The 27,375-nt window shown below is 35.4% G+C and overlaps 1 protein-coding gene across 1 annotated transcript; it reads left to right on the plus strand.

Annotated features, from left to right (window-relative positions):
- The first annotated feature begins 376 nt into the window (after window positions 1-376).
- Window positions 377-20,133, plus strand: LOC127871722 (netrin receptor UNC5B-b-like). The gene is made up of 6 exons (XM_052414865.1): window positions 377-484; window positions 1,424-1,504; window positions 1,835-2,917; window positions 3,436-3,582; window positions 4,321-4,485; window positions 19,115-20,133. Exons 1-6 carry the CDS (start codon window positions 482-484, stop codon window positions 19,436-19,438), a joined length of 1,803 nt encoding a protein of 600 aa, XP_052270825.1. The 5' UTR covers window positions 377-481; the 3' UTR covers window positions 19,439-20,133.
- Window positions 20,134-27,375: the final 7,242 nt, after the last annotated feature.

A 27,375-nucleotide genomic window follows, 5' to 3' on the forward strand; every position in this document is an offset into this window, starting at 1 on the left:
TTTAGCCTTTATTTCTGATAAGTCGATCACCCTACACATTTATAAACACACCAGTGGCTTAACGATACATACATCATTATGGAAATTGTAAAATTGTGTCAATTAAACACAGTTGTAAACCTTAATTGCATTTTTTTAAGTGAAACTTGACTTCGGTTTAATAAATCAGCGGTATATTTAATGTTTAACCGCATAAACCAGACACATGTTGAATCATAATTTGATGTAACAGATCTCTGAAATGCCATTGTGCTTAAATTCAGAGTTTTGTTATTACAAAAGCATTATCTTACCTGTTTTAAACACAAATTTCCACTGTTCCGTTCTTCGATGTCATATGTATTTACAAAATGTTTTCGTAGTAAAACATATACCCGACGTCGTAGCGAAACGGACTACGCTTATACCTCGTCAGCCCCCAGTGACTGTGTTACAGATTAAATTACCGGACCTGGCATTGATTCCTGTGAAAAACATTATAATGGTAAGTGTGTATTTTTATTTATCTTTAACCATTTCACGGTAAATACTATCTTAAATATTTCATAGATTTTATTTTTAACGCGTAATTGTAACTGGGCCCCAATTTGTGTCGTTTGAACATACAGAGAGTAGTCCGGAATTCCTTACACTGAACAGTGCTACATCTTTTACGCTGTGCACAGACACGGTGATGTAGCCAGAGGTCAGGTATTTTATATCGAATCAGCCGATGAAATATTCGAATATATTCATTCGTGTCTGCTGGCTTTATGTTATGGTCATTTAAAGCGAAAAGCCGGGTAAAACAGCTGCGCAGAAAAAGCGCAAGTGTTCTATACCCATGTTATGATCAGAGACTGGTTGACACCGTGAAAATTGCTAGGGCAACAAGTATTGCATAAACAACAAAGTACGGGTCAACAGGGCTGTCTTTATGACTACCTAATTCGTGATTAAAAAGTATTGCTCGCAGATTTATTTTTTAGTTTATTTTCCTCAATTATCTTATTGTTTATTTTGAATTTGTATATGGTGTCAAAAATCAAGAGCTTTGTACAGGGCATTTCATGAAATTATAGTTTAAGTGTTATATGTATTCGAAATTCCAACAATATTCATTTAATATGATGGTGATTGCAAATTTTCTTTATATTTGGTTCTCATTATACCTTTTTTTATCATACTTTCTATGCTTTCAGAAGTCTAACATAGGACCATGTTGTTGTTATTTTTTCTAAGTTATCTTTATAACATAAATAGGATGATAAACAGTACACACACATCTCGACCGGTGCGTTAAGATACACTCTTATACCGATGAAGTGTGAAGTGTATATATGTGTGCGTGGGTATGTGCGTGTGTGTGTGCGTGCGTTTAATTGTGTGTGTAGCTGATTCTTTTACAATACTTATAACACTTTATTGTCTGTTTTCCCAACAGGCGGATCTGGTAACGAACTTTACATCGACGATATCCCCGACGATCGCACAAGCTGGCGCAAGAATTAAAAATGAAACTAGTGTAAGTAAGTTAATAGCCACATCATATGAGAAATCGTTTGGCTCGAAGTTTGGATGGTTCGAAGTTTTCTTGTCCATCTTGTTTTAGTCATCGGCGTTCGACTGTATTGTAATGCGGGGATAGGCGCGTGAAATTGTTTAACCTTGTCGTTTCACGTCAAGATACAATAGGCAAGTCATATAACACGCAATAAAAGAATAATACAGTACATGTTATTTCAGTTAATATTCAAACTGATCAATGTTTTCATTTGGTTCCACATTGGACAAGAAGCTGATTATGTTAAAAATTAAAATCCTTATAATAGTTCATTTTCTGTTTTCCCATCAGGGGGGTCCGGTGATGATATTCGCAATTCTCGCTGCCCTGTCGCTCCTTACGCTTTTCATCTCTGCCGCGTTTGTCACTCGGCGCCGTTTAAAGCTACGCAAACACGAGCGAGAAATAATCGCCTTGCAAGAGAAGAACACTGTCGCGCGTCCAGTCTCGAAGGCGATGTCCCCTGAATACGACAGCGCCATCTACCTAAATGAGGTCCACATGAGAAGTCGTACCCTGAGTCAGACCTCAGCCTTATATTTCGTGGATTCTGCCAGAAAAAGAATGACCATTCAAATCCACAAAGAGCTATTGAATGTGTACGGCAAATGTCCAAAGGTAGGGTTGCTGATGATGACCGCTCAGAGCTACTACAAGTCACATACAAACACGACAGAAGACGTTCCTGCAGAAGCTTTAAAGGCAGTTGATGCTGCGACAAACCGGAAAACTGTCATCAGCAAGCTGTTAACTAATGATTGGCAAGAAGGCTTGCCTACGTCATTGATCTTTAATGGAAACGCCAGCTCATCCAGCCAAATAGTTAAACAGAATAAGGGCATATTAATTCATATAACGATCGGTCCGAAAGGAGGCCGTATGAACATTTCTGGCGTTACACTTGATATACCCCCAGGTGCCCTTATGGATGACACCTTGGTTTCTCTGGGTTTACTTTGGAACGAGGATTTCGCTCCACCTCTGACTAAAAAGCAGACAATGCTGAGTCCAATGGTTCTTTGTCAGCCTTCTGGTTTGAAGTTCAAGAAGCCAGTGAAGCTGACGTTTCCGCACTCGGCATACAGAATTACGTCAGATTGGGTCCCGAAAGTAATGAAGAGGGAAGGAAGTCTCGAGAACCATAGTCAATGGGAAACACTGACACTAGCGGACTTCTCACAGATGGATGTCGGGGAGCATCGCATCACCTTGCATCTAAACCACTTCACGTTATATACACTTGTTGGGGAATCGAAGCAAGGGAAAACGGCTGCAAAACTGGTCCATTTTGTGGCCTTTACTAACCAACTGAAGCGAGGTTCTCTTTTCAAGCCGAGGATATATTGTTTGAACTCGTACAAAGATGAAGCCGAGGTAATTTATTAAAGCAAGAACAAATTGTCACTTTCCTTCCGTAAACTCATGAGTAAAATTTGAAAGTAAATATGACACCGTATATTACAATTGGCAATTGAAAGGGACTCGATCACAGGTTTTCATAATTTACAAATACAACTGTACGCCATGAAATGTGTACTAATAATTCGGTCCGTTTTTGAAAGCCTTTACTTGAAAATAAATAAATATTGGAGTCGCACTATACATGTATTTGTTAATTATGCATTTATTCAAAGGATTATTATATAACTTAGTTTAGAAAATATGTTGTTTTATTTCGTTGTTGTTTGTTCCAGCAGAACAGATGATATGATAGTAAAAGATGATTTCATTTATTACAAATTCCTGATATAATTCGATAGTTTAAACACCAATGACAGCAAAATAAACGGTATTTTAGACATTCTATTTCCCTGTCTGTCTGACATGTTTGTTACATTTTTTTGTTTTTGAACGTGATCATAGATAATGGTCATTGTTTATTATTGTTTAAGGAAGTTCAGAAACTTCAGAACCATTTTGAAGGCGTTTCAAAGCTATCTGACACCAGCGGTTTAATAGTCCACGACACCGAACACGACATCTTGGTAGAGCTCGTCAAACTGGGCGATGGATGGCAGCATAACGGAGAAAGAACGGAGGTGAGTGGTAAGACTAGCAGTTCATTAATTCAGGATAGAGATGGGAAGAAATGCAACTACATCTGCGGATAGATTGGTCAGGCTTGTGTAGGAATTAAACTTCAGCTGTTGGCAGATTGGTAGTAAGTTTATACGATTAAACTAAACAGACATGGATCAACATGCAACTTCAGCGTTGACATGATGGTAGTAAGACCAGACGGTAAAACAGTATAGAGGTGGGTACCGGTAAGAAAGGACAGACTGGGTAATTGAGCTGTAGAACGACTAGCCGGATAAACCCGATGCAGGTGGATATGAATGCCAGAGAGGGTAGATTGGTAGAAAGTGTAGACGGTTTGGCAGGTTGGTGGTTGATAGGAATGCATCTAATGCTTTGGATTGACTAGTAGTAAGATAAGACGGAACACTAGGATGAAGGTGGGTCGGAGTGCAAATGCAGCTCTTGCTATACTGGCTGTAAGACTAGACTGTTATACACGAAAGATCTGGGTAGGAATGAAACGTCAGCTCGGGCTTTATTGGTTATAAAACTAGAGGGTTATACAGATTGGAGGTGCGTGCGTAAGATGCAACTTCAGATGCTGTTAAAATGGCAGGTAGACTAGTCATTAAGACATGATTGAAGTGGGTAGGATAGCATCTACTGCTTTGTATAAAAGGGACGTATGGCTAGACGGTAATAAGGAACACAAAACACACAGACACACGAAACTTCATCATTCCTCTTCTTTTTAGGTCTTGCCATTTGAAAATGTGTGGCATGGTTTTCAACCTCACTGCACTTTCGTTATGCGTCATGAGAAAACAACTGCGTATGAAATAATATGCGAGTTCCACGTTTATCAAGCAGGCGACGACAACAGATTTGCCAAGCTGAAGATCGCCGAAGACATGCCCATGGTACGTGCAAAGTCCTTATCAAGTTATCTTGGTGACCTTCCTTATTAAAAAAAAAATAAACGGTACTTTTTTTTGGTAGAATTTTAGCCATAATGTAGTTTTTTTTAATAGCTTTTTTACATAGTAGGATAATATCGCGTTTTAGCTGTAAATAGACGATTGTGATGAGAAAGCTGAGTCGCCATGAGTGCTGAGTGATGTGATGAATATCAATCTATGAAGTTTGTTGTATTTTAACTGACTAAGTAATCTTGTACAATTATGTGTTTTTTGTAATCGACAAGGCATTTATACATTCAATTACTATAATCACTTGTACAGTTGTAGAATATTCTTAATTATCTTGACACTTGTTGACAAAACGTCCGGGTTGCGGGAAGGGCAAATTCTGTACTTGTTTGCTGTTTGGCTTTGGCCTCATAACATATTTAACATTTGTTGACAAAGTTCTCAAATCATTAGAAAAGTAATACATTGCACATATAACGGTGGAATCTTAAATTAAGAAAATCAGCATTAATTGCATCAAATGATCCATTCATAAGCCATAACATAATGTTGAACATAATAAATTCCCCTTGCTTGATGATATTAATACATAGGCACCTACCTTTTTTTTCATTCAAAATTTTTATTTTTTGGACGTTAATGTGTAACAGTATTTGCTTTTATTTTACAGCCAACTTATTTTGATATCCCAAGCGACAATATTTGTTGTTGTTACAAAATCATCCGAAAACCGTAGAACATTTTCATTATACAAAGCTGGCTTTATTTTATTAGAGGCGTTTAGAATTCGGCTAAATTCAAAGGCAATATATATCGCATTCATAAACGAGACACGTAAGGGTCTCGCTTGTATTTTTTATTATTTGACTAGAATATTTTATGAACTTCAAGGTTAACGTATATATCCTGTAGATTAGAATATTTTTTGGACATCGGAAACGTCGGGTTAAATAGCAGAATAAATTTCAATGAACACGTCTTCGAGTTGAGTGCGTTTGTATTCCACCGAACTACGCATTACAGTGTTTATATACATCCTATTTTCCTTCATATAATACTTCTTTCAGTTTTATTTTTGATTTGTTTTGTTGAAGATTCCTATTGTCGTGAACAGATAGGCCATCAACAATGTTTTTTTTTCTCCAAACTTTAATACAAGTTTTGTGGGATACAATTTACAGAAATGATTTGTAAATATATGTTGTTCCGGAAATCTTTGTTTTTGTAAGATTTTGATCAACTATGTTCAACCAAAATGTACCAATGTGTGTCTTTATTACAAAATATATTTCACTTTCGCTTTTCAGGTAAACACAATTTTTAAATTTACCCAAAGGACGTGTTTCTATTTAAGCCGAGTTCACCTCTGACCCCGACTGAAGAAGATCCCGTAGAAGATCTCATAAGGGAGTTAATAATTCTCCTAGATCCGCTTAACACGTCTGGTTCGGATGCGGGTGATTGGCGCCACTTGGCGGAGAAATTGAACGTTAACGTGTCGAGAATACGGTGGCTGGAGATTCAAAGTAGTCCCACGCGCTTGTTGTTAGAAACGTGGCTGGAGAGCAAGAAACCATTGTCTGAACTGAGGGATATATTGTTAACAATTAACAGACCCGATGCCGCGGGGGAAGTGGATAAGAGATTGGCGATATTAAAAAGAGAAGTTGGTAGGACAGTAGCGATATAAGAAAGACATGTCGAATCATGACCATCGAACTTAAAGACAGTGATCGAGTTGGAAATGGACCAAATACGTGTTTGTACAAGATGTAGCATTTTAATTTTAACTAAAGTTAGTAGTATGTTTGAATTAAACATTTATGATTTAAAGAAAAACTCTGTATTTTCGTGTACTAAAGAGCGGATATCCGCATAGTAAAATTTAGTTATCATTTCTATTTAATTTACATAAAGCATAATTCAGTGACTTTTTCCATTTGTGTGACTATAAAACACTGCGTCTTATTTAATACAAAGCAACCAAACCCACCAAAACTGAACATTTGACATTGCATGTTAAGAGGCAAATATAAAACGGTAAATTGAAAATTATTTAATGACGATACATAATTGTCGGATATAACTTGTATAATAACATAAATAGTATTATCAATGTTAACATATTACATTCCATATTAAACAAACATACCGGTACACCTATTTCATAAGCGTGTTGGTTTTCATAATCAATCTAAGACAAACATTGGTTGCATGGGCTAAAACAAGGCGCTTGAATGGATAGTTGCTTATTAAAAGAAAGATTTAAAGGGAAAACACAATGACAATTATCTTTAACAATTTATAGAGAATATTACATAGGCATAGTGAATATGTTGAAATAAAATATCGTTATTTTCATGTGTTTGTATATGTTAGTAATAAGGGACAAATCAATTTGAAACTCTCCGTCTTAAAGTAACATTACTTCTCAAAATCAACGAAAATTTCGCACAATATTTCGTAAAATAAAGCTGAACAATTAAAAAGCATTGTTCCTTATGGCCATTGTCGTAATTTCAACGCCAGATATGGTCTGGTAAAATAGATGTTTGTGGATACAAAATGCTCGTTTTTATTATGGTTTTAGCATGGTACCATTTTAGTGTTCGTGTGTCGTATCAATAGATATATTCGCAGGAAATTAACATGGAATTTATTGTGGTCACAAATAAATAAAAACGAGCATTTTCTATCTACACAAATCTATGTAATCATACTACATCTAGCGTTGAAATTGTGGCTATTGCTATAAGGAACACTGATTTTCGTTGATTTTTAGCGTTATAGAGACTTTAAATGATTGAAAAGCGGACATTTTATATTTAATAAATGCTTTTATCAGTTTTACAAGAAGAAAGATTGGTCTGTCAAACGGGATCATATGACATGGCTTTAAATCGTGCATGTTTTTATTTTAATGCAATTATGGTAAATTTTATGGAGATTGTATTTATATCTTCTGTTGAAAAATCACATACCAACCTAAAATACAGAAGGATAAACCAAAAGTAAGCCAATGCATCTTGAAAATACTCTTTATTTGCATCGAATATCACTTGTGTGTGGATATCCCTAGTTGAATAAATTAAATTGTGTAGATCTATACGTGTATAGATATTGAATGCATTTAGCATGAGTTATTGGGTGTGTGTTTATGACGCATTGATTAATCATCACCTCGACCAGCAGTTGTTTAAAGGCAAATAACTAAACAAAATACCAAATTATCACCGAACGTAGAATGGAATATCATATTATTGAACTTAAATCTTGTTATACACTGTATATACAGATTATTTTTGTATTTATTATGTGTATTATTCAATGCAAATATAGTCAACCGCTTAACGCCAAAAATGCCCGAACATTTAATATTTACAGGAAAATAACAATGTTTCTGCTGTTTACGACGAGACCTGTCAAAACGGAAGATATCGTCTCTGAAATTTGTTTGGAATTTTAAAGCGTACCTCCTTTGTTGGAAATGTTCACCGCAGCCGGCTTAGAGCTGAGCATTACACATCGTATTGACATGAATTGTGGGTAGTTAAATAAATGTCACTTTATATACGAGATAATGTTAAAAAAGTCAGATTAATTTTACTTTTAACTTTTGTTTAAACGTTAAATTACGGAGACAGACATTAAAATACTTCAATATCACAGCATTCCAAAAACGGTTAAACAACACTTATAACATTTTATGCAATGTTATTAAAATATGTACAATATTACGTGCAATTAAGTTAAATTAGTTAAAAAAAATGTTTAGGCCACAGCTCCAAAATGAATGAGGTTAAAACCGCTCCTTCTTTTAAGTATTTCAAATAATATGGTAAAAATATGGCACTTATTTATTTAAGGCAATTGCATAAATATGGTTTAATATTTATCAGTCTAAGTATTTCGAATTAAGTGAGTCGACATATATATCGTCGTAAAACACATACACATGAATATAAAGGTGATTAAAAAGAGTATCTGAAATTAATACTTCACAATAATATATTATATATAAATTATTCGCAAAAAAATCACTCAAGACTTTATATTAATATTTATTTACGTAACTTGATTGTTTTTTGTCATATGTTTATCATCGTCGTCGTTTCATCGCACAATGGTCATCATTACTCCAGATGTCCTCGTCTTTCACGGGGCGAACTACACGCCGATAAATGTGAGATAGTTTCTGCAGGTTCAATGAGGTATCTCGTAACTAAGTTACTAATTATATTTAATCCAACACAGGTACGTCGTTTGTACGAGAAATGTGGGGCATTCAATCGTTCATGTCCTTCAATGCCTCAAATGGATCGTGAATGTGTTTTGTGAGAGGAAAGGCAGACAGAAAGCTTGCGCACGAGATCAATAGTTCCATGATCATGCATGTTACCAGTAGACAAGCCCGTGTTATGTGAACATAAAGAAAGAAAAATGAAAACGAGTAATGCAAATGAGTACTTAAACATCATCCAATTTAATTATATGCAGTGTGGAAATTGACGATAACATTGACACGTTTACTTTCAAGACTTAACACCATGTATAAAGAAAGTTTATTTTAAATAAATATTGTTTACGGATATTCAATGTATTGCAATATCTACCTGAGCACTTCTCCAAACTTCTCCATCTAACCTGATCACGAAACACACTTCGTGAGCCTTTCATATAGCCACCAAAATAGCACACTATGTCTTCAACCAGCTGCAATCCATTAAAAAACATATTTTATTTGACTTGCTACGACAATTTTGAACCGTTCTTATATACATAATTCATTATGAGCAACATATCACTTTTGAATTTTTAGTCCCATATTTTTGTAAAAATTTAAACGCATTTTATTTAAATTAAAGGGTATGCAAATTGCGACATTTTCCATAATTACCATAATCACACAGACTCAAGCTGATCTTCTATAGATTGACACAATTATCAGTGGCTGTTATCCTCTTCTAATTTATACCTGGATCGTTGGCTGCATGCTGGGAACACTCATGACATTAATGCGAAACTGTTAAATTTTTATGGTCTCCGGCTTTTCATTCTTTATTTATGAGTTAAAAACTTGATATAAACAAGCTTCCAAAAGACGTTTATTTTATCAAACATAAGCCTATTGAATTTATGTGATCTTTTTCAAGACTTCGCTTAAAGTGATATTATGGGCATCTAACAGTTTATATGTGTCTATCGCAACCGTTGTTAATTTTTGGTGTGTTCACTTCATATACACTTACATTTGTTAATGCAGCATCAACATACTAAAACAATATCCCGGAAATACAAAAATAATGCATTTGAATATCAACCGTACTTTCGTTTGACAACTGATCATGCATGTACGATTTGAACCTAAATTTAGTTTTAGTGCAGATTCGTTCATACGACACAAAGACACAATTTTGTTTTACGGATCATTTCGGCTTACAGGACTGGGTGGGTCATGTAAGAATATCGAATATAAAATATATTGTATAAACAACTGGTAGCAAGATGAGTTGCAGATAATTGGTCAGTAACCACATTTTAACTAACTCTTTGGACCTGTTAATTCTTTTCAGCTCAACTCAACAGTGCAAAATGCCTATAATATCACTTTAACTTTAATTCACATAGATATACCACCGATGTGAATACGCGAAGCATGTCGTTGCAAGTTGGTCGTCTGTCGCAAAGAGCAGATGCAGTTTTTCATCAAAGTTTACATCACGTCTGTAGAATCCGTATTAACTCGTGCTCTGGGCTGTATGGTGGCATTATTGCAGAGGTACTCTTTCATTGTTGTAGCGAAAAGAAGAAATTTAAAATTATGCAATCTAAATGTGTCTTGTTCTGAGAAAATTGGGCTTAATTCATGTGCGTAAAGTGTCGTCCCAGATTAGCCTGTGCAGTCCGCACAGGCTAATCAGGGACGACACTTTCCGCTTTTATGGTATTTTTAGTTTCAAGGAAGTCCCTCCTTGCCGAAAATCAAGTTTAAGCGGAAAGTGTCGGCCCTGATTAGCCTGTGCGGACTGCACAGGCTAATCTGGGATGACACTTTACGCACATGCATTATGCCCAGTTTTCTCAGAACGCGGCTCAACTGGTCGTGCACATTGAACATATACAGCAATTTCTTGAAAAAATTTGTTTGCGAAATCAAAATAGTTAGAAATTGTGAAAATCATTTGCAATAAGTCGAAAACAAAATTTATAAGCCATTACAATAAGTCGTTCAATTATTTCTTGTAAGTCCTATAATATTTGTATTTACATCGTCTCAAAATATCTACCATAAATTGCATGTTCACCATGCATAATTCAAGTTTATTGTACACTGTTAATTAAACGTTGCGCAGAATCATGTATTGAAAAAAAACTAATAAAATATACAAACCGTCGTTTCATATATACTTTTAAATCAAGCGATTGCTGGAAATAAGCAGGTGTGTGCATGTATATTAATTACAATCTCAATCACAACCACCGCTTGACGTTCAATTCTTTTATACACGGTGATTATATTATATTTATACACATCGCAAATTCAGCGCGAATTTAGAGATAACTAATTAATAATCGCTAAGGGCCTTTTTTTGCTTATTATTATATCTGATTAACATTAATTCACGAAAACAAAAGCGATATGTTAACCCTTTGTGATTTAGAAATCATCTATATCTCGAAGAGGAACATATTTAATAGAACTAAAACGTCAAAGGATCAAATAAAATTACTAATAAATAAATTTAAATACATACATATTTATATAACACTTGTACAGGTACCCTGCTGCAAAGTTCCAACATTATTCACACATACAAAGAATCAAACGTTCGTCGCATCATCAAAAATGTTTCTACTTTATGACCAAGTTAATTATTTCTCAATTATCTTATTTCACCTAATGGTACTTGAAATTCTGCATATTTGATAACTTCTCTACATAACCGTTAAAGGGGCCTTGAAGTTTGTCAGTAAATGGTTTATATTTATAAATATTGGATCTTAAAAGCTCTAGTAAAAAATCAAGAATAAAATAAAAAAATATATAAAAAAGCATGACTCGAACAACTGACCCCTGGAGTCCTGGAGTTAAAGCGTGCGCATAATACCACTCGGCCATTCTTCCGTATACAATAATAGATGTAGTTTATACTTCATAAAAGCGATCCTCGTAGTTTTACAAAATATAGCGACAACAACAGAACTCTCCAAATTATTCAATGGTTTCGCGTTGCAACGCTTTATAATTGTCAGGTTTTTAAATCGTCAAAAGAAGCATATAAAGGCTATTGTAGAGCATGGTTAATGTTCAGTATTACGGTTTCCTCACAAGTATCATAACTAAAACGAAAATTTGCGAAAATGAAACAACTTCTTTCAATTTTGTCAATTCACCAAAACGTGAAAAGGCCTCTTTTAAGGAACGCCATAGCTGTCTTACGTTGTCACATTTCTTTTTGTCTTCTTAAGAAGGTGTCGTATTATGTCAAACAGTCGTTTTATCATGTTCAAATGTGGTGCTGACTTGTCAAAACACAGTCCTTTTATGTCAAACCGTAGTATTATCTTGTGTAAATTTGATGTTGACTTGTCAAAATACAGTTCTATTATGTCAAACCGTCGTGTTATCTTGTCCAAATGTGGTGTTGACTTGTCAAAATACAGTCCTATTATGTCAAACCGTCGTGAAATCTTGTCCAAATGTGGTTTTGACTTGTCAAACCGTCATGCTATCTTGTCCAAATGTGGTGTTGACTCGTCAAAACACAGTCTTATTATGTCAAACAGTCGTGTTATCTTGTCCAAATGTGGTGTTGACTTGTCAAACCGTCATGTTAACTTGTGAAAATGTGACGTTGACTTGTCAAAAGACAGTCATATTATGTCAAACAGTCGTGGTATCATGTTCAAATGTGGTGTTGACTTGTCAAAACGCAGTCTTATTATGTCAAATAATAGTGTTATCTTGTTAAAATGTGTATTGATTTGTCGAGACACTGTCTTATTATGTCAAATTCAGTGATGTCGTTCACATCGGTGATGTGGTTCACTTTCATGATGTTCGTTTCTATATTGTTGACCAAAATATAGCGTTGTGTAGAAATACCTAAATCCCCTTAATTACCGAAATTCCCCGAAATCCCCCGAATTCCCCATTAATATTGATTATTTATTAAGATAGAATATTGCAAAATACACTGAAATCACTGATAAAACATTGTTTTTATCCAAGCTTGATAGTGAAAAACTAAATCATAAACATTATTATTGGGATTCCGAGTATGAATTCATAGTGCATATTTGCACAAGCACGATCAGGTACCGAAATCTCCGCTGTAAAGACCTTCAAGTGTCAAAAATCATCTGGGGGCTTTTTTGATATTAGAAAGCAGCGGCACAGACAAAAACTTAACAACAATATCCCCCTTCTTTTGAAAAATATTGACTTGTAGCGGGGATTTCGGTAATTCTACATTCGCCCACATAGTACCGAAATCCCCCATATTTACATCTAAAAGGGTCAAAATGTCTTTTGTATGATTGGTTTTTGGCTTTGCTTGAATGATAACTTGAAAAAAAAAGTATTAATGTTTATTATTAAACACACTTGACAGCATACGTTGCCTCTTAGCGGGGATTTCGGTAATTCTACATTTGCCCGCCGAGTACCGAAATCCCCAATAAATACGCCTTAAAGGGTCAATATGTCATCGGTATGATTGGGTTTTGGCATCGCATAAATGTTAATGTGCAAATAATGATATTAATATTCATTATTAAGTACTCTTGACAGCATACGTTGCCTCAAAGCGGTGATTTCGGTAATTCTACACGAGAACAAAGACGCGCGACGGTACCGAAATCCCCACTGTACAAACCTTCAATGGTAAATAATCATTATAGTGCTTTCTTATTGTAGAAATCAGTGATACAGACAAAAACCTATCAACAATCTCCCCTTTTGGTAACTTCTGTTGAAAAAACTTAGACTTAAAGCGGGGATTTCGGTAATTCGGTAATAAGACAAGTTAGCAGCAGACTGGACATGATAACACGACTATTTGACATAATAAGACTGTATTTTGACAAGTCAACATCACATTTGGACAAGATAACATGACGGTTCGACATAATAGGACTGTATTTTGACAATTCAGCATATGATTTTGACAAGATAACACGACTGTTCGACATAATAAGACTGTATTTTGACAAGTTAACATCACATCTGGACAAGATAACACGACGGTTCGACATAATAAGACTGTATTTTCACAAGTCAACATCACATCTGGACAAGATAACACGACGGTTCGACATAATAGGACTATATTTTGACAATTCAGCACATGATTTTGACAAGATAGCACGACTGTTCGACATAATAGGACTGTATTTTTACAAGTCAGCACATGATTTTGACAAGATAACACGACTGTTTGACATAATACGACTGTATTTTTGCAAGTGTACATCACATCTGGACAAGATAACACGACGGTGCGACATAAAAGGACCGTATTTTGACAAGTCAGCACCAGATTTAGACAAGATAACACGAATGTTTGACATGATAAGACTGTATTTTGACAAGTCAGCACCAGATTTAAACAAGATTACACGACGGTTTGACATAGTAGAACTGTGTTTTGACAAGTCAAAATCACATTTGGACAGGGTTACTGTTTGACATAATAAGACTGTGTTTTGACAAGTCAGCACTACATTCAGACAAGATAACAAGATAACACGACGGTTTGACATCATAAGACTGTGTTTTGACAAATCAACATCACATTTGGACAAGATAATACGACGGTTTAACATAATAAGACTATATTTAGACAAGTCAGCACCACATTAAACGGTTTGACATAATACGACTGTGTTTTGACAAGACAACAACAAATATGGACAAGATATCACGACGGTTTGACATAATAAGACACCTTCTAAAGAAGACAGAAAGAAATGTAACAACGTAAGACAGCTATGGCGTTCCATATCTTTAAACGCTATGCGTTTATGGCTATAAATGATTTACGAGCATACCCGAGGTTAACGTATCGAGTAAAACCAGTTTCCATTTGTAGTAACGCAATAATGTCTATTTAAGAAACCAACGCGGAAGTTTTGTGAACAGAGAAGTATTCATTGTCTCAGGCGTGTATTTGCGATCAGTTCATAAAAAGGTGTACTGTGTTAATGAATACCTATACGGACTTGTAAAAAAATCTTCGACACAAAAATGGTAAGTTTATATATTATTTATCTTAAACCTTTTAATAGTGAATACTACTTCAAATAAAATATATATTTTATGAAGAGGTAATTATCAAAATAAATACGTTTGTTTAGATAAATTCATTTTTAACTATAGCTATCGAAATATGCAATAAGACGTGAAAACATAAACGTATTTGATATGTTTTGGTATCCCAACCAAACAAAAGTTTTTTCCCACGCACTGTGGCATATGTATGTAATTTAAAAATACATTCTACATTTTGCATTAAATGCACTTTTTAACTGTTTAAAAACCTGTAGGCATTGACAAATAAACCATGTCTTATTTAAGACTACCTGATGTATCGTAAGCGAGATCAACAGCGATGTTAATTCTGAACAGTGCTGTACGACATATTATAAAACGAATAAAACTAATAGGTTTAGGTCATCCTATGCATACTGATTTAAAATGTAGAATCCCAATTCACTATTGATTGTCATTATTTTATATACTGAGTGATTGAACAACTAGTTAAGTTGTTGTTTTTCATCAAGATAAGGCAATTCGTAAATTTTATTGTATATTATGCTTATTTTCGGTATGTGTAACAGACAGTGATGAATCCTGTAGAAGTTACAGGTTATAACAAGCTCCATTTCGCAAATACAGACAATTTAACCGGAATTGTACACTCCAACTTATCATAGTTTCTTTTCCTCTTGGAGTCTTGTAAAGTTTATGTCCGATATATGACATATATGTCCACACGTGCTTCTTGTATGTAAAATAACAGAAATATAAACGATGTGAAGCCTAGTTTTACCCGGAGTTCATGTGGCTACTTATATCATTCTCGTCGGGTTATCACGGTGTTAGCTTACTCCCAGACTTTTCTTTAAAAGTATGTAGAGATTACTGAGCTTTCCAAACAACTGTCGCATGATACAGTTACATATTTGCAACAAATACCAAATTATGTCATACTCGTAAGTACAATTTTATATACATAACAGTATCTGCATCTTAATTCATTTTATGCACATACATACATACTGGTTGACTATTTGAATCCTTATTACACATTATTTTATTTTTTCCCAACAGGAATGGACGGAGCCACCCCTTATACTTATCTATGTCGTGTTGTTTTTGACAATTGCCATCTTTTCCGCGTTGGTCATATGGCTTTGTTTAAAGCTACGCCAACACGAACGAGAAATTATCGCCTTGCAAGAGGGGACCACACTCTCGCCTCCGGTCTCCAAGGCGATGTCCCCTGAACATGACAGCGCAATCGACCTGAATGAGGTCCACATGAGAAGCCGTCCTCTGAGTCAGACCTCGGGCGTATCTTCCGTGGACTCTGCCAGAAAGAGAATGACTATTCAAATCCATAAAGAGCAAGTGAATGTATACGGAAACTGTCCACAGATAGGCTTGCTGATGATGACCGCTCAGAACTATTACAAGTCACATACCAACACGGCAGTTGACGTTCCTGCAGAAGCTATAAATGTAGTCGATGCGCAGACTAACCGAAAAACTGTTATAAGTAGGTTACTTACTAATGATTGGCAAGAAGGCTTGCCTACGTCATTGATTTTTGACGGCAACGCCAGTTCATTTGGCCAAATAGTTAAGCAGAATAAGGGCATATTTATCCATAAAACGATCGGTCCGAAAGGAGGCCGGATGAACATTTCTGGCGTTACACTGGATATTCCCCGAGATGCCCTTGTGGATGAAACCTTGGTTTCTCTGGGTTTACTTTGGAATGAGGATTTCGCTCCACCTCTGACTAAAAAGCAGACAATGCTGAGTCCAATGGTTCTTTGTCAGCCTTCTGGTTTGAAGTTCAAGAAGCCCGTAAAGCTGACGTTTCCGCACTCGGCCTACAGAATTACGTCCGATTGGGTCCCGAAGATAATGAAGAGGGAAGGAAGTCTCGATAACCAGAGACAATGGGAAACACTGACACTAGCGGACTACTCACAGAGGGATGTCGGGAAGCATCGCATCACCTTGCATCTAAACCACTTTACTTTATATACGCTTGTTGGGGAATCGAAGCAAGGGAAAACGGCTGCAAAACTGGTCCATTTTGTGGCATTTACCAACCAACTGCAGCGAGGTTCTCTTTTCAAACCGAGGATATATTGTTTGAATTCATACAAAGATGAAGTTGAGGTAATTTATAAAGGCAATTAATATACAAGTTGTCATTAACCTTGCATAAAACCATGTGTACAAATGTAAGTGAATATGCCGGCGTATATTGCACTTAGTCATTTAAAGGCACTTGTTCACAAAATCGATATATAGAAATATCTCAGGAAGTATTTACTAATATTTCGGTCCATTTTTGCGAGGGTTTACTACACAATAGAGAAATGTAAGAGTCTCAATTTACATGTATTTGTCAATCACGCATTTACATCGAGAATTTTATATCGCATAGTTCATCGAATATTTCATTTTCATTTCATATTCGTTTGATAACCCTCAAGGGTAAACCTATAGCATATGTATGTATGATTTCATCAATATTATTAATAAAATTGAGTATGTTTTTCTGAATAATGGCTTAGCAAATACAACCTTACTCAATATATATATATATATATATATATATATAATGTTGTTTCAGGAAGTACAGAAACTTCAGAACCAGTTTGAAGGCGTTTCTAAGCTCTCTGACACCAGCGGTTTTATAGTCCACGACACCGAACACGACATCTTGGTAGAGCTTGTCAAACTATGTGATGGATGGCAGCTAAATGGAGAGAGAACTGAGGTGAGTTATAAACATATCCTTTAATAACGTCAGCATATGTATTGGAAGGAATGCAACTGCATATGTGGGTAGACTGGTTGTAAGAATAGTTCAAGACATGATAGAAGTGGGTAGGAATGCAAATTATGCTGTGTGTAGACTAATAGTGAGACAAGAAGGTAAGACAGGATTGGGATGGGTACGAATGCAATGTCAAGTGAGGACAGACTGGTAGTAAGCCTTGACGGTAATACATTAAAGAGGTGGATAGATATGCAACTTCAGCTGTAGCACGACTAGTCGGGAAGACAACATACACGTTGGTAGGAGTCCAACTAAATGTAAATTTAGATTGGAAGAAGGTTAAGACGGTAAGGCAGGTTGTTGGTTGGTAGGAATTGAGCTAAAGCTATGTATGGGCTGGTAGTAAGAGTAGTTGGTAAGATTAGGATGGGTTTGCATTCAACCTTCAGCTTTGAGTAGACTGGTTTTATGACGTGGTTGTAAAATAGATTGAGATGGATAGAAATGGACTGTAAGGTTGACCCGACGGTAAGGTAGACGAGAGTGAAGGTTGCGTCTTTAGACGTGAATAGAATGGTGGGTAGACTAGCCTTTAAGACAGCATATAGAAGGTGAGGAATGCATCTACTGCTTTGGGTGGACGGGAAGACTTAACGGTACTACGACACAAACAATCAAACACAAACAACACGAAATCGTTTTTCTATTTGTTTAGGTATTGCCATTTGAAAACGTGTGGCACGGTTTTCAACCTCACTGCACTTTTGTTATGCGTCAGAAGAAAACGACTGTATATGAAATGATATGCGAGTTCCACGTTCACCAAGCAGGCGACGACAACAGATTCGCCAAGCTGAAGATCGCCGAAGCCATGCCCATGGTACGTGCATCTTCATTATTACGTTATCTTGGTGACCGGTCGTATTAAAAAAAAAATATTCTCCGAATACTTGTAATGTTTTAGCCATATAGCAGTATCAGCAATCTGTTCATAGTAGGCTAGTTTAACGCTTTGGCTGTTCTGACTGTTAATTGACGTTTATGTTGATAAAGCTTATTCGCCATGAAAGCTGAGTGATGTGACCTCTAACGATAATATTTGTTCGTTCCATATAAACATCATAGTAACACGCGAATTTTTACGAAAACCCTTCAAACTTGATTCTGCATCTTTTGCGCGTGATGAATATCAATCTGGTGTAAGTTGTATCTTAACTTACTGAATAATCTTGTACAAGTATGTTTCCACTTATGGACAGAGCATTTATTAATTCAATGTCTATATTTACTGGTACAGTTTATGTGAAAATATTTTTTTCATACATTACTTCTTGAAGTTGTCTTTTTCAAATGTGTTGGGTTTTGTTTAACAGTCATATTGAACACATTAGCCCCGCAACAATCATTTTTCATAATATAAAAAACGTTTCATAGTAGATAATTTATAGAAATGATTTGTAAATAAATGTTTACTGGGAATCTTTGGTCATTTTAAGCTAAGTTACACCAAATATCCAGTGCGTGCCAATAATAGAATGCATGCAAATTGTGCAACATTTAAAAGCTAACCCAATGTACGTGCTCCCTTTCAGCCGAATTCACCCCTGACCCCGACGGAAGAAGATCCTCTAGAAGATCTAATAAGAGAACTAATCATTCTGCTCGACCCGCTTAACACGTCTGGTTCGGAAGCGGGTGATTGGCGCAACCTTGCGGAGAAATTGGACGTTAATGTGTCGAGAATAAGGTGGCTGGAGATTCAAAGTAGTCCCACGCGCTTGTTGTTAGAAACGTGGCTGGAGAGCAAGAAACCATTGTCTGAACTGAGGGACATATTGTTAACAATTAACAGACCCGATGCCGCGGGGGAAGTTGATAAGAGAGCAGCGATATTAGAAACACATGCCGAGTCATGACGATCGCAATTAAAGAAAGTGAGTTGTAATGTTATCTATCGAGTACTTGTTTGTTTGTATTCCATTAGAATGTACCATATTGGTACAGGATGTAGGGTGCTAGCATTGGACATCAGTGATGGGAAAAACTCGTGTTTTACTCTGAACAGGTCACTCGCTGAGTTTGTTTAACATAAAATAAACTAAGAATGAAAGACTTCGACCCGGAGAATCGTATAATATAGTTATCATTTTAATTGAATAGTTACGTTAAGTTTACGTTTTCTTCAAATTCATTGCTATAAAACATAACGGCTTAGTTAGTTCCAACAAACCCAAACTACAATTAATTGTTTATTTTGAATTACAAAATTTCAATTGAAAATGCCTTCTTGACTATAAAATAATTGTCGGATGTAACTTGTTTACGTAAAATATATAGAAGTATTAGTTTTTACTTATTAAATGATAATGGTGCATATACGTTTCTGCATGCCTGATTTAGCACACATATAACCATTTCATAAGCGAGTTTGTCAAACACAATAATCAAACACAAACAAACTTGTGTTGACTTTGCTGAAACGCTTAAGTGGATTTTTGCTTCCTAGAAGAAAGATTGAAAAGAAAACAAAATGACGCATGTCTATAACAATTGATAGCGAAAGTTCTACACACATGGTGAATATTTTGAAATAAAAACACTGTTCTATTGATTTGTTTGTAATTGTTAGCAACACGGAACAAAATAGTTTGAAACTCTGTTTTTAAATATTGCACAGCTTATATGTAATATAAGGGTTAATCGATTGCTTAAGATGAATAATGATTTTCGTCCTTACGAGATTATTACTTGAAAGCGAGTACGTCTTATTTAAAAGCAACTGTGGTTAAATTTATGTTTGAGTCTTATTTAAAAGCACCTATGGTTAATAGTATGGTAACTGTAAGTTGTCATTGAAAATAGAATCGATTAATGGTGATTTAGTTTATAACTACTGCTGAACAAGCAAATGCCAACCTACGCATACATCAGGATAAACCAATCAAAAGCCAAGCGTCATGCAAATACATCTTTATTGACTGCAATAAACGTACGTTTATGTAACTTCCTTGATACATTATTTAAAGTACATGTTTATTAATATCACCCGAGTTATTGGCTGTATGTATATGACGCATTAATTGATCCTCATCTCGACCAGCGGTTTCTTAAAGGGGCCTTTTCACGTTTTGTAAAAAGTGACACAATTATAAAAAGTTGTTTCAGATTCGCAAATTTGCGTTTAAGTTATGATATTTGTGAGGAAATAGTAATACTGATCATTTACCATGCTCTAAAATATCCATTTTATGCATCTTTTGACGATTTGAAAACCTGAAAATTATAAAGCGTTGCAACGCGAACTGATTGAATAATTTGGAAAGTTATGTTGTTGTCGTTATATTTTGTGAAACTACGAGGATTGCTTATATTGTTAAGCTAAAATAAAGTGTGCAGGACTTTTTTGGACTGGACGAGGTGCACAATACCATGCAAGATTATCTCTAATCAGATTGCTCTGGCAAAGTCTGTAGTATTCTGATATGAATAATTGAAGATAAGCAACAACACTAGCCGAGAGTATTTAAAGCTCACCTGCACCTGTAGTGCTCACGGAGAGCTTTCAAGATGCCGTGGTATCCGTACGTGAGTGAGTGCACTGTCTATCATCACCACCGGAAATAAATAACCATCGAAGCGAAATTAAACATCACGCAAGAGGTAGTGCTCGTGAAAAGACTAAAGTTTACCATTTTTATCGCGAACGTTTTTACAAAAAAAAGGTGTAACAAATTAATAGTGGACATCAAACTTATATCGTAAGTAGTTGGGAGTTCTTTATTAATAAATTCGAGTGTTGAAATAGATCAATCATCAGCTACCTGGTGCCGAAAATTAAGTTTATTGGGACATCTTTTTTCCTTTTGTCCGAGGAAAATATAATAATTTTGCCGAATTTTGCAATGGTGTGCAAATAGAATTATAGAAACTATAGGTTTTTGCCAGCTTCAGCCCAAAAATCAAGTTAGTATGCAAATATTTGGCTAAAATATAAACTTCGTTGTGTACGGCGAATAGAACCTGACATGTACGGTGTATAGCAAAATAAAATTAAATTGTGTACGACAAATAGTTTTGAGTTCGTAAGGGAAAATAAATGAAAATTTCGCAAATACGTGACCATCTTGGTATAAAACAAATAAATACACTTATATTCTTTACGATGAGACCGTTTATGGCCAAAGAATACGACTGATGCATTGTTGATATTTAAAAAAATGCTTTGTTTTATGGGCACCTGCTACAAAGAGAATAACAGGTTACTGTCCTATCTTTTTGTAATATATCAGGCAAGGCTTAGATTAATATATCGGCGAGGCTTGCCGAGCCGTTATTTTATTCGTGCTGAGCCTGATATATTACAAAAAGATCAGGCACTAACCTGTTTTTCTGTTAATCATACCTCTACGTCCCCGATTTTTAATGAAAATATCGCTATAAACAGAAACACAGGTTGCTGCCTGATCTTTTTGTAATATATCAGGCTCGGTGCGAATAAAATAACAGCTCGGCAAGCCTCGCCGTTATAGTATTCTAAGCCTTGCCTGATATATAACAAAAAGATCAGATAGTAACATGTTATTCTCTATAGATCAGGCAGATATCAATGCGGTGTATGATAAATCGATCGACCATTGTTCAGTCCGTATTCTAGTTTAATACGATTCTAGTGTATTTCATCGTAGTTATGTTTCAAAATCAAGATGAATCGATAAAATATTTACTTACAAGTGGATTCCAATCAGAAATTTATATTCAACTCGTGTAATTATTGGAACTTGGCTGACTTTCTGTTCACAGCGCTGTAGCGTTCAACCGCAAAGTCAGCACATGTGCTGTGTTTGCGTATTTATTCGGGGGGCAAAAACAACGTTTAAAATTAAGATTTATACATCATTAAATCGGGCAAAAGTCCGCTTTTAAGAAAATATATGTACATTGAAAAAATATTTTCTTAAAATCATTTTAATTTGCGAAAACTTGGGCTAATACGCTGCAACTATTCGCCGTACATGACTTTAACTATTCACCGTACACGACTTTTGCCATAAACAACTATTCGCCGTACACTACAGTTATTTTACTTTAATAGCTTTCCACGAACAATAATCAAACCAAGACAATAAATAGCGTTAATATGGTATATATTGCATATAAGAATAGGAAATTAACTCCATACCCGATGGCAAACCATGTAATCATGAAAGAAAAGCTGTTTCTCCGAGAAGTTCCAAATTCAACCCGGTACCAAGCAGTCATACATTTGTGTAAATAACGCTTCATCAATACGAATTGCAAGATAGATACACATTTTTAAACATATTAATCTTTCTGTAAGATGCCTAACACGCACGAGTTATCCAGGAGCGAGTTATTATTAGATATTTTAGGTAAATACTGACTGCACTCCATGGTTGTTTTGTTTACTTTCGCTTCGCTGGTAATCTATTTCCGGTGGTGATGATAGACAGTGGAGTGCGTGTGTTAGTTTATTACTTCCTTTAACGACTTCTCCTCCTGAACCACTGAGCAGATTTAAATAAGCTCCATGTGAAAAATCCTTGCATATGTAGGTCACCATATCTTTAAATTGATTAAACAATGAAACTTTCTCTGAAAAAACAACACATTTCAGGGTTTTATCTTTAGCGTGAAATATTGTTAAGGCATTACCCTGAGTTCAACCTTTAAACGCCACATATTACAAAGATGTTTTTAGCAAAATGATTCAAAATCTGTTATGAAACACAAAGGCCCAGAAGTATTATAGTAGACATTTAATAAGGTGATCTATTGTCAATTTTCTTCAAATCTCGCCCCAAGAGTTAAAATTTGCACCTTGTTGCTATCTTGTTTCCCTTATATGTATGTAGAGAAAACTTAAAAACTCTTCTCTTCAAAACAAAGAAACCGCAAGTACCAAGGCTTTGGTATTGAGCATGAAAATCATACGGTGGTTCTCTATTACGTTTGTTTAACACATTCCACTGAGATCAACTACTTTCTCTTATGCTAAAAACTCGTATCATCGGAAACCTTTGCGTAAAGAAGACTCGAACATGACATGTAAACATAAGTAGTGGACTTCTGCCAAGTTTGTTAATATCATGTCTCCGAGTTTAACATGGACCAGCTTTGTCTGATATTGTTGCGCTCATAAAATACAGAGGATACGTTTTAAATGTTACTCTCGAAAACTACAAGGTCCAGAGGTTTGGTAATGGTTATGCAACATGTTATTGTGGTCATCTAACAAGATTGTTTAATTCTTGCCTCTGGAGTCGAAAATAGCCTCGCCCTGGGTTTAACTTGTTATTCTTATATGTATATAGTTTTAAAATCGTTTTCGTGTACCAATTTTATTTATTCAACATTTGCTCCAGGGATCAACATTGGCTACCCTAAGGGTAACTTTTTTCAATGATATCTATGCCGAGTTTGAAATGGATGCCGTCCTTTAAAACAATATGGCCATCAACAAAGGGTGTGAGTTTCGATGTATGGTTATTGTTAACACTCTAGAAGTCACATTCGTCGTCTAATATTCATGAAACTTGCTCAGAACATATTTTCTCACGTTTTTTTGTCGGCCAAGTTCGATTATGGTTTCGGATATATGAGAACAGATGCTTATTGTTCGATATTCTGCCATTACTTGATGAATTGTAGATCTATGAATTGTTATTTGCGTCGCCCGTGTGTAAGAAAAAAAAAGTTAATTCAAGTGCAAATAACGCGTGTTATTACTTCGGCAGTCGAGTATTCGAGCCCAACATCAGGCGAAATATCCCTCACTGTTCGCTTAATTTGGTCGTTTTTTAATAAATTTCTCTCGTTTGAGGGCATTGTTGTCTATTTAATGTGAGTTCTTCATATTTTTTCATCAAACTTTAAACATGGATAGATGGCAATATGGACATTATGCACGTCATTTCATTTTGTTCCTACGTCAAAAATTATGGTTGCTATGGCAACAAATAGACTAGAAATACCGCTGAAAAATTGTGTTCTTTCAAAATCCTGCGATAACTTAAAAAGTTCTTCATATTTTTTCCTCAAACTTGAAACATCGATAGATGGCAATATGGACATTATGCACGTCATTTCATTTTGTTCTTACGTCAAAAATTCCGGTTGCTATGGCAACAAATAGACTAGAAATGCTGCTGAAAATGGTGTGTTTTTTTATCCTGATATAACTTTTAAAGTTCTTCATATTTTTGAAACTTCCAAAATGGATAGATGGCAATATGGACAGTATGCACGTCATTTCATTTTGTTCCTACGTCAAAAATTCTGGTTGCTATGGCAACAACAAAAAAAGTTCTGACAATGGTGGATTTTCTGACAATGGTGGAGCCGGTAGGGGACTTTTATTGCTTGGCAATAGTCTTGTTTTAATAAACTCAGTTGTTACTTTGATTTCCCTTTTGCTGAAAGCTTCTGCCGCTTTAAAGTCTCAGATGCAATTTTGTAAATTGTTCGTCTGTCAAATTGACGAATTGCGCGAAAATTACGGCATTTTTGTGTTGCATTGTTGGTAGTTTTACCGCGGTAAGTTAAACAATGTATATGATTAGATAACCGCGCAGTTACCATCATTTATACAAGGGAAAATATTCTGCGGTAAAATAACCACGTAAATAAATGTGGTAATCAAATTATCACACTTAATTATTTACAACCGTTTATGCAATCGATGCAAACGGCCTTATGATCATCTTTCTATAACTTGTTTTTGATGCACATTATAAAAGTAGCTTTGTGTGGTATTGATGTACATTATATTTTATATGAAGAGTTAATGTATTGTATTACCAGTTATGTTAAAAATGTATATAAGCATTAATATATCACAGGTAAAAAAGCTTGCGTTCGGTTCAATACACTTACGATATGAATACTAATTTGAGTTAATTTCAACGCAGAAATGAACAGTGTCTTGAATCGACGGGTAAATGTAAAGATGAATTAGTACATGTTAAGGATCCCTGTTGATGAAACTGTATCGGGTTAGTTTCAGTCAACACCGCAAAAGTATGATTGATGGCGTGTCTAAATGTATGTGAACTGATGATTAGCTGAACATGTTTATTGGGTCACCATTCCCAAATAGTTAAAATACCACGATCCCGCCTCTGCCACCATCCCCAAGATACCGCGCGCACGTGAGTGAAATTTACGTGTTCATGGTGATAATGAATTTATTAATCGAAAAGAAGGATGAACTAGGTAGTGGTTTTTAAGTCAGACATTTGCTTTCCTATAGCAGCAGCCACAGATACAAGAATGCCACAAGATAAAAAGTAAAAAACGTTATTAAGTTTTACGATTGCTTCTTGGTGGCAGGAGAAGGATGGCCCAGACTGAGTCAGCAACTTGTTTTCACACGGTAACATGCAAGGGTGCAGAGGTCTCAATCCATTACGAAATATAGATAGTTTGATGTCTTTTAATTTCACACTCGGATAGACATCGTCTTTTCCCCACTATGATTTGATTTTTAGTGAATACAATCTTCATAATCTACAACCCTAATATAATGTTTAACAGACTACTTATTGCCAAATACCGGATGCTTGCGGTCGTGTGTGTATAATGACAAAATATAACGGGGGTAATACCTTACCGTAACGCGTCTATTTTGTATAAAAAGCAATAAATACTTAACGCGGATATGATCATTTTATGATCACCATCTTGTATTATCTCTTCCATTGGTATTAAGTTTGAATAACCGAAAACAAGATCCAGATACAAACACAATTGTCATGTCGTCAAAATCATTTTTTAAATATAAAAAATACGACCGTCAATGCAGTTGTATTTTCTTTGCTTTAGCTTGTGTTGGGTCTTTTAAAGTAAATTTGGTCGAAATCTGTGTTAATTTGTCTAAGTATGCCTTTGTCCATGATTTGTAACCTTGAGCTTCGACCCAAGGATTCGGAGTTTGCGTGCGCAAATCCATCTCAGTAGGGTTATAACTTCTAACAAGTGTTTGGAAAATGTTTGTTGTGAAACATACTTTGTTTTGAGCTTCTTTGTTTAATTGTGACCTTGATGTTCAGACCATCGTCTTGTGGGTGAATTCCCGGCCTTTTAATAATATCTAGATATTTTAAAATCCAGCCATGTTGGACAACGTTACGCTCAGAACAAATTATTACGGATAGTTTTGTTGTAATTGACGCATTATGCAAAATATGATCTGCATTAAGCAAAATACGTTCTACATTGGCCATCACCAGTTTCAATAATTAAACAATTAATTTGTAATAATGAGTTCCGCTTATCGTATAATACTAGCTGACGGGGACATGCATTTTTCTCCTGATAATGTTTCTAGACTCCTATATGTCCTTTAACTGTGAGTTTGCATTATGCCTGTTCATTACTTACATATTGACTTTTCCCCTCGAACAGTGACAGGCTCATGCGTATGAAATCCAATCTGGTATTGAGCGTTCCTTCTACGAAGGTACTTGTCTTTGTAAATCTTTTTTACAATATAATGTACTTGAAGTAGGTAATATGGTTGACCTTATGTTTAGACTTTGGGCTTTATTCTTGATATTTCGTTTGACAATCCGGTTCAGATCTATTGTCACATGTGCTTGACACAATGTGAGTGGTTGATTTGTTTTATTTGACATTGGATATTTTACTTAACTTCGACATTGGCTCAATAAGCCTGGAGTTTTCTTGAGCACTCCATCAATGCTTTTTACGTCTGTCTATAGGTTTTGAACATTAATGACCGCACGATCGACCCTTGAACCATACAAATAACATTATAACAATGTTCTTTTGTTTGATTAAACTAGCATCGTATTAGATACATGAAACAGGTAAT

The sequence above is a fragment of the Dreissena polymorpha genome, chromosome 3 (assembly GCF_020536995.1).
Source record: "Dreissena polymorpha isolate Duluth1 chromosome 3, UMN_Dpol_1.0, whole genome shotgun sequence".
Taxonomy (NCBI): Eukaryota; Metazoa; Mollusca; class Bivalvia; order Myida; family Dreissenidae; genus Dreissena; species Dreissena polymorpha.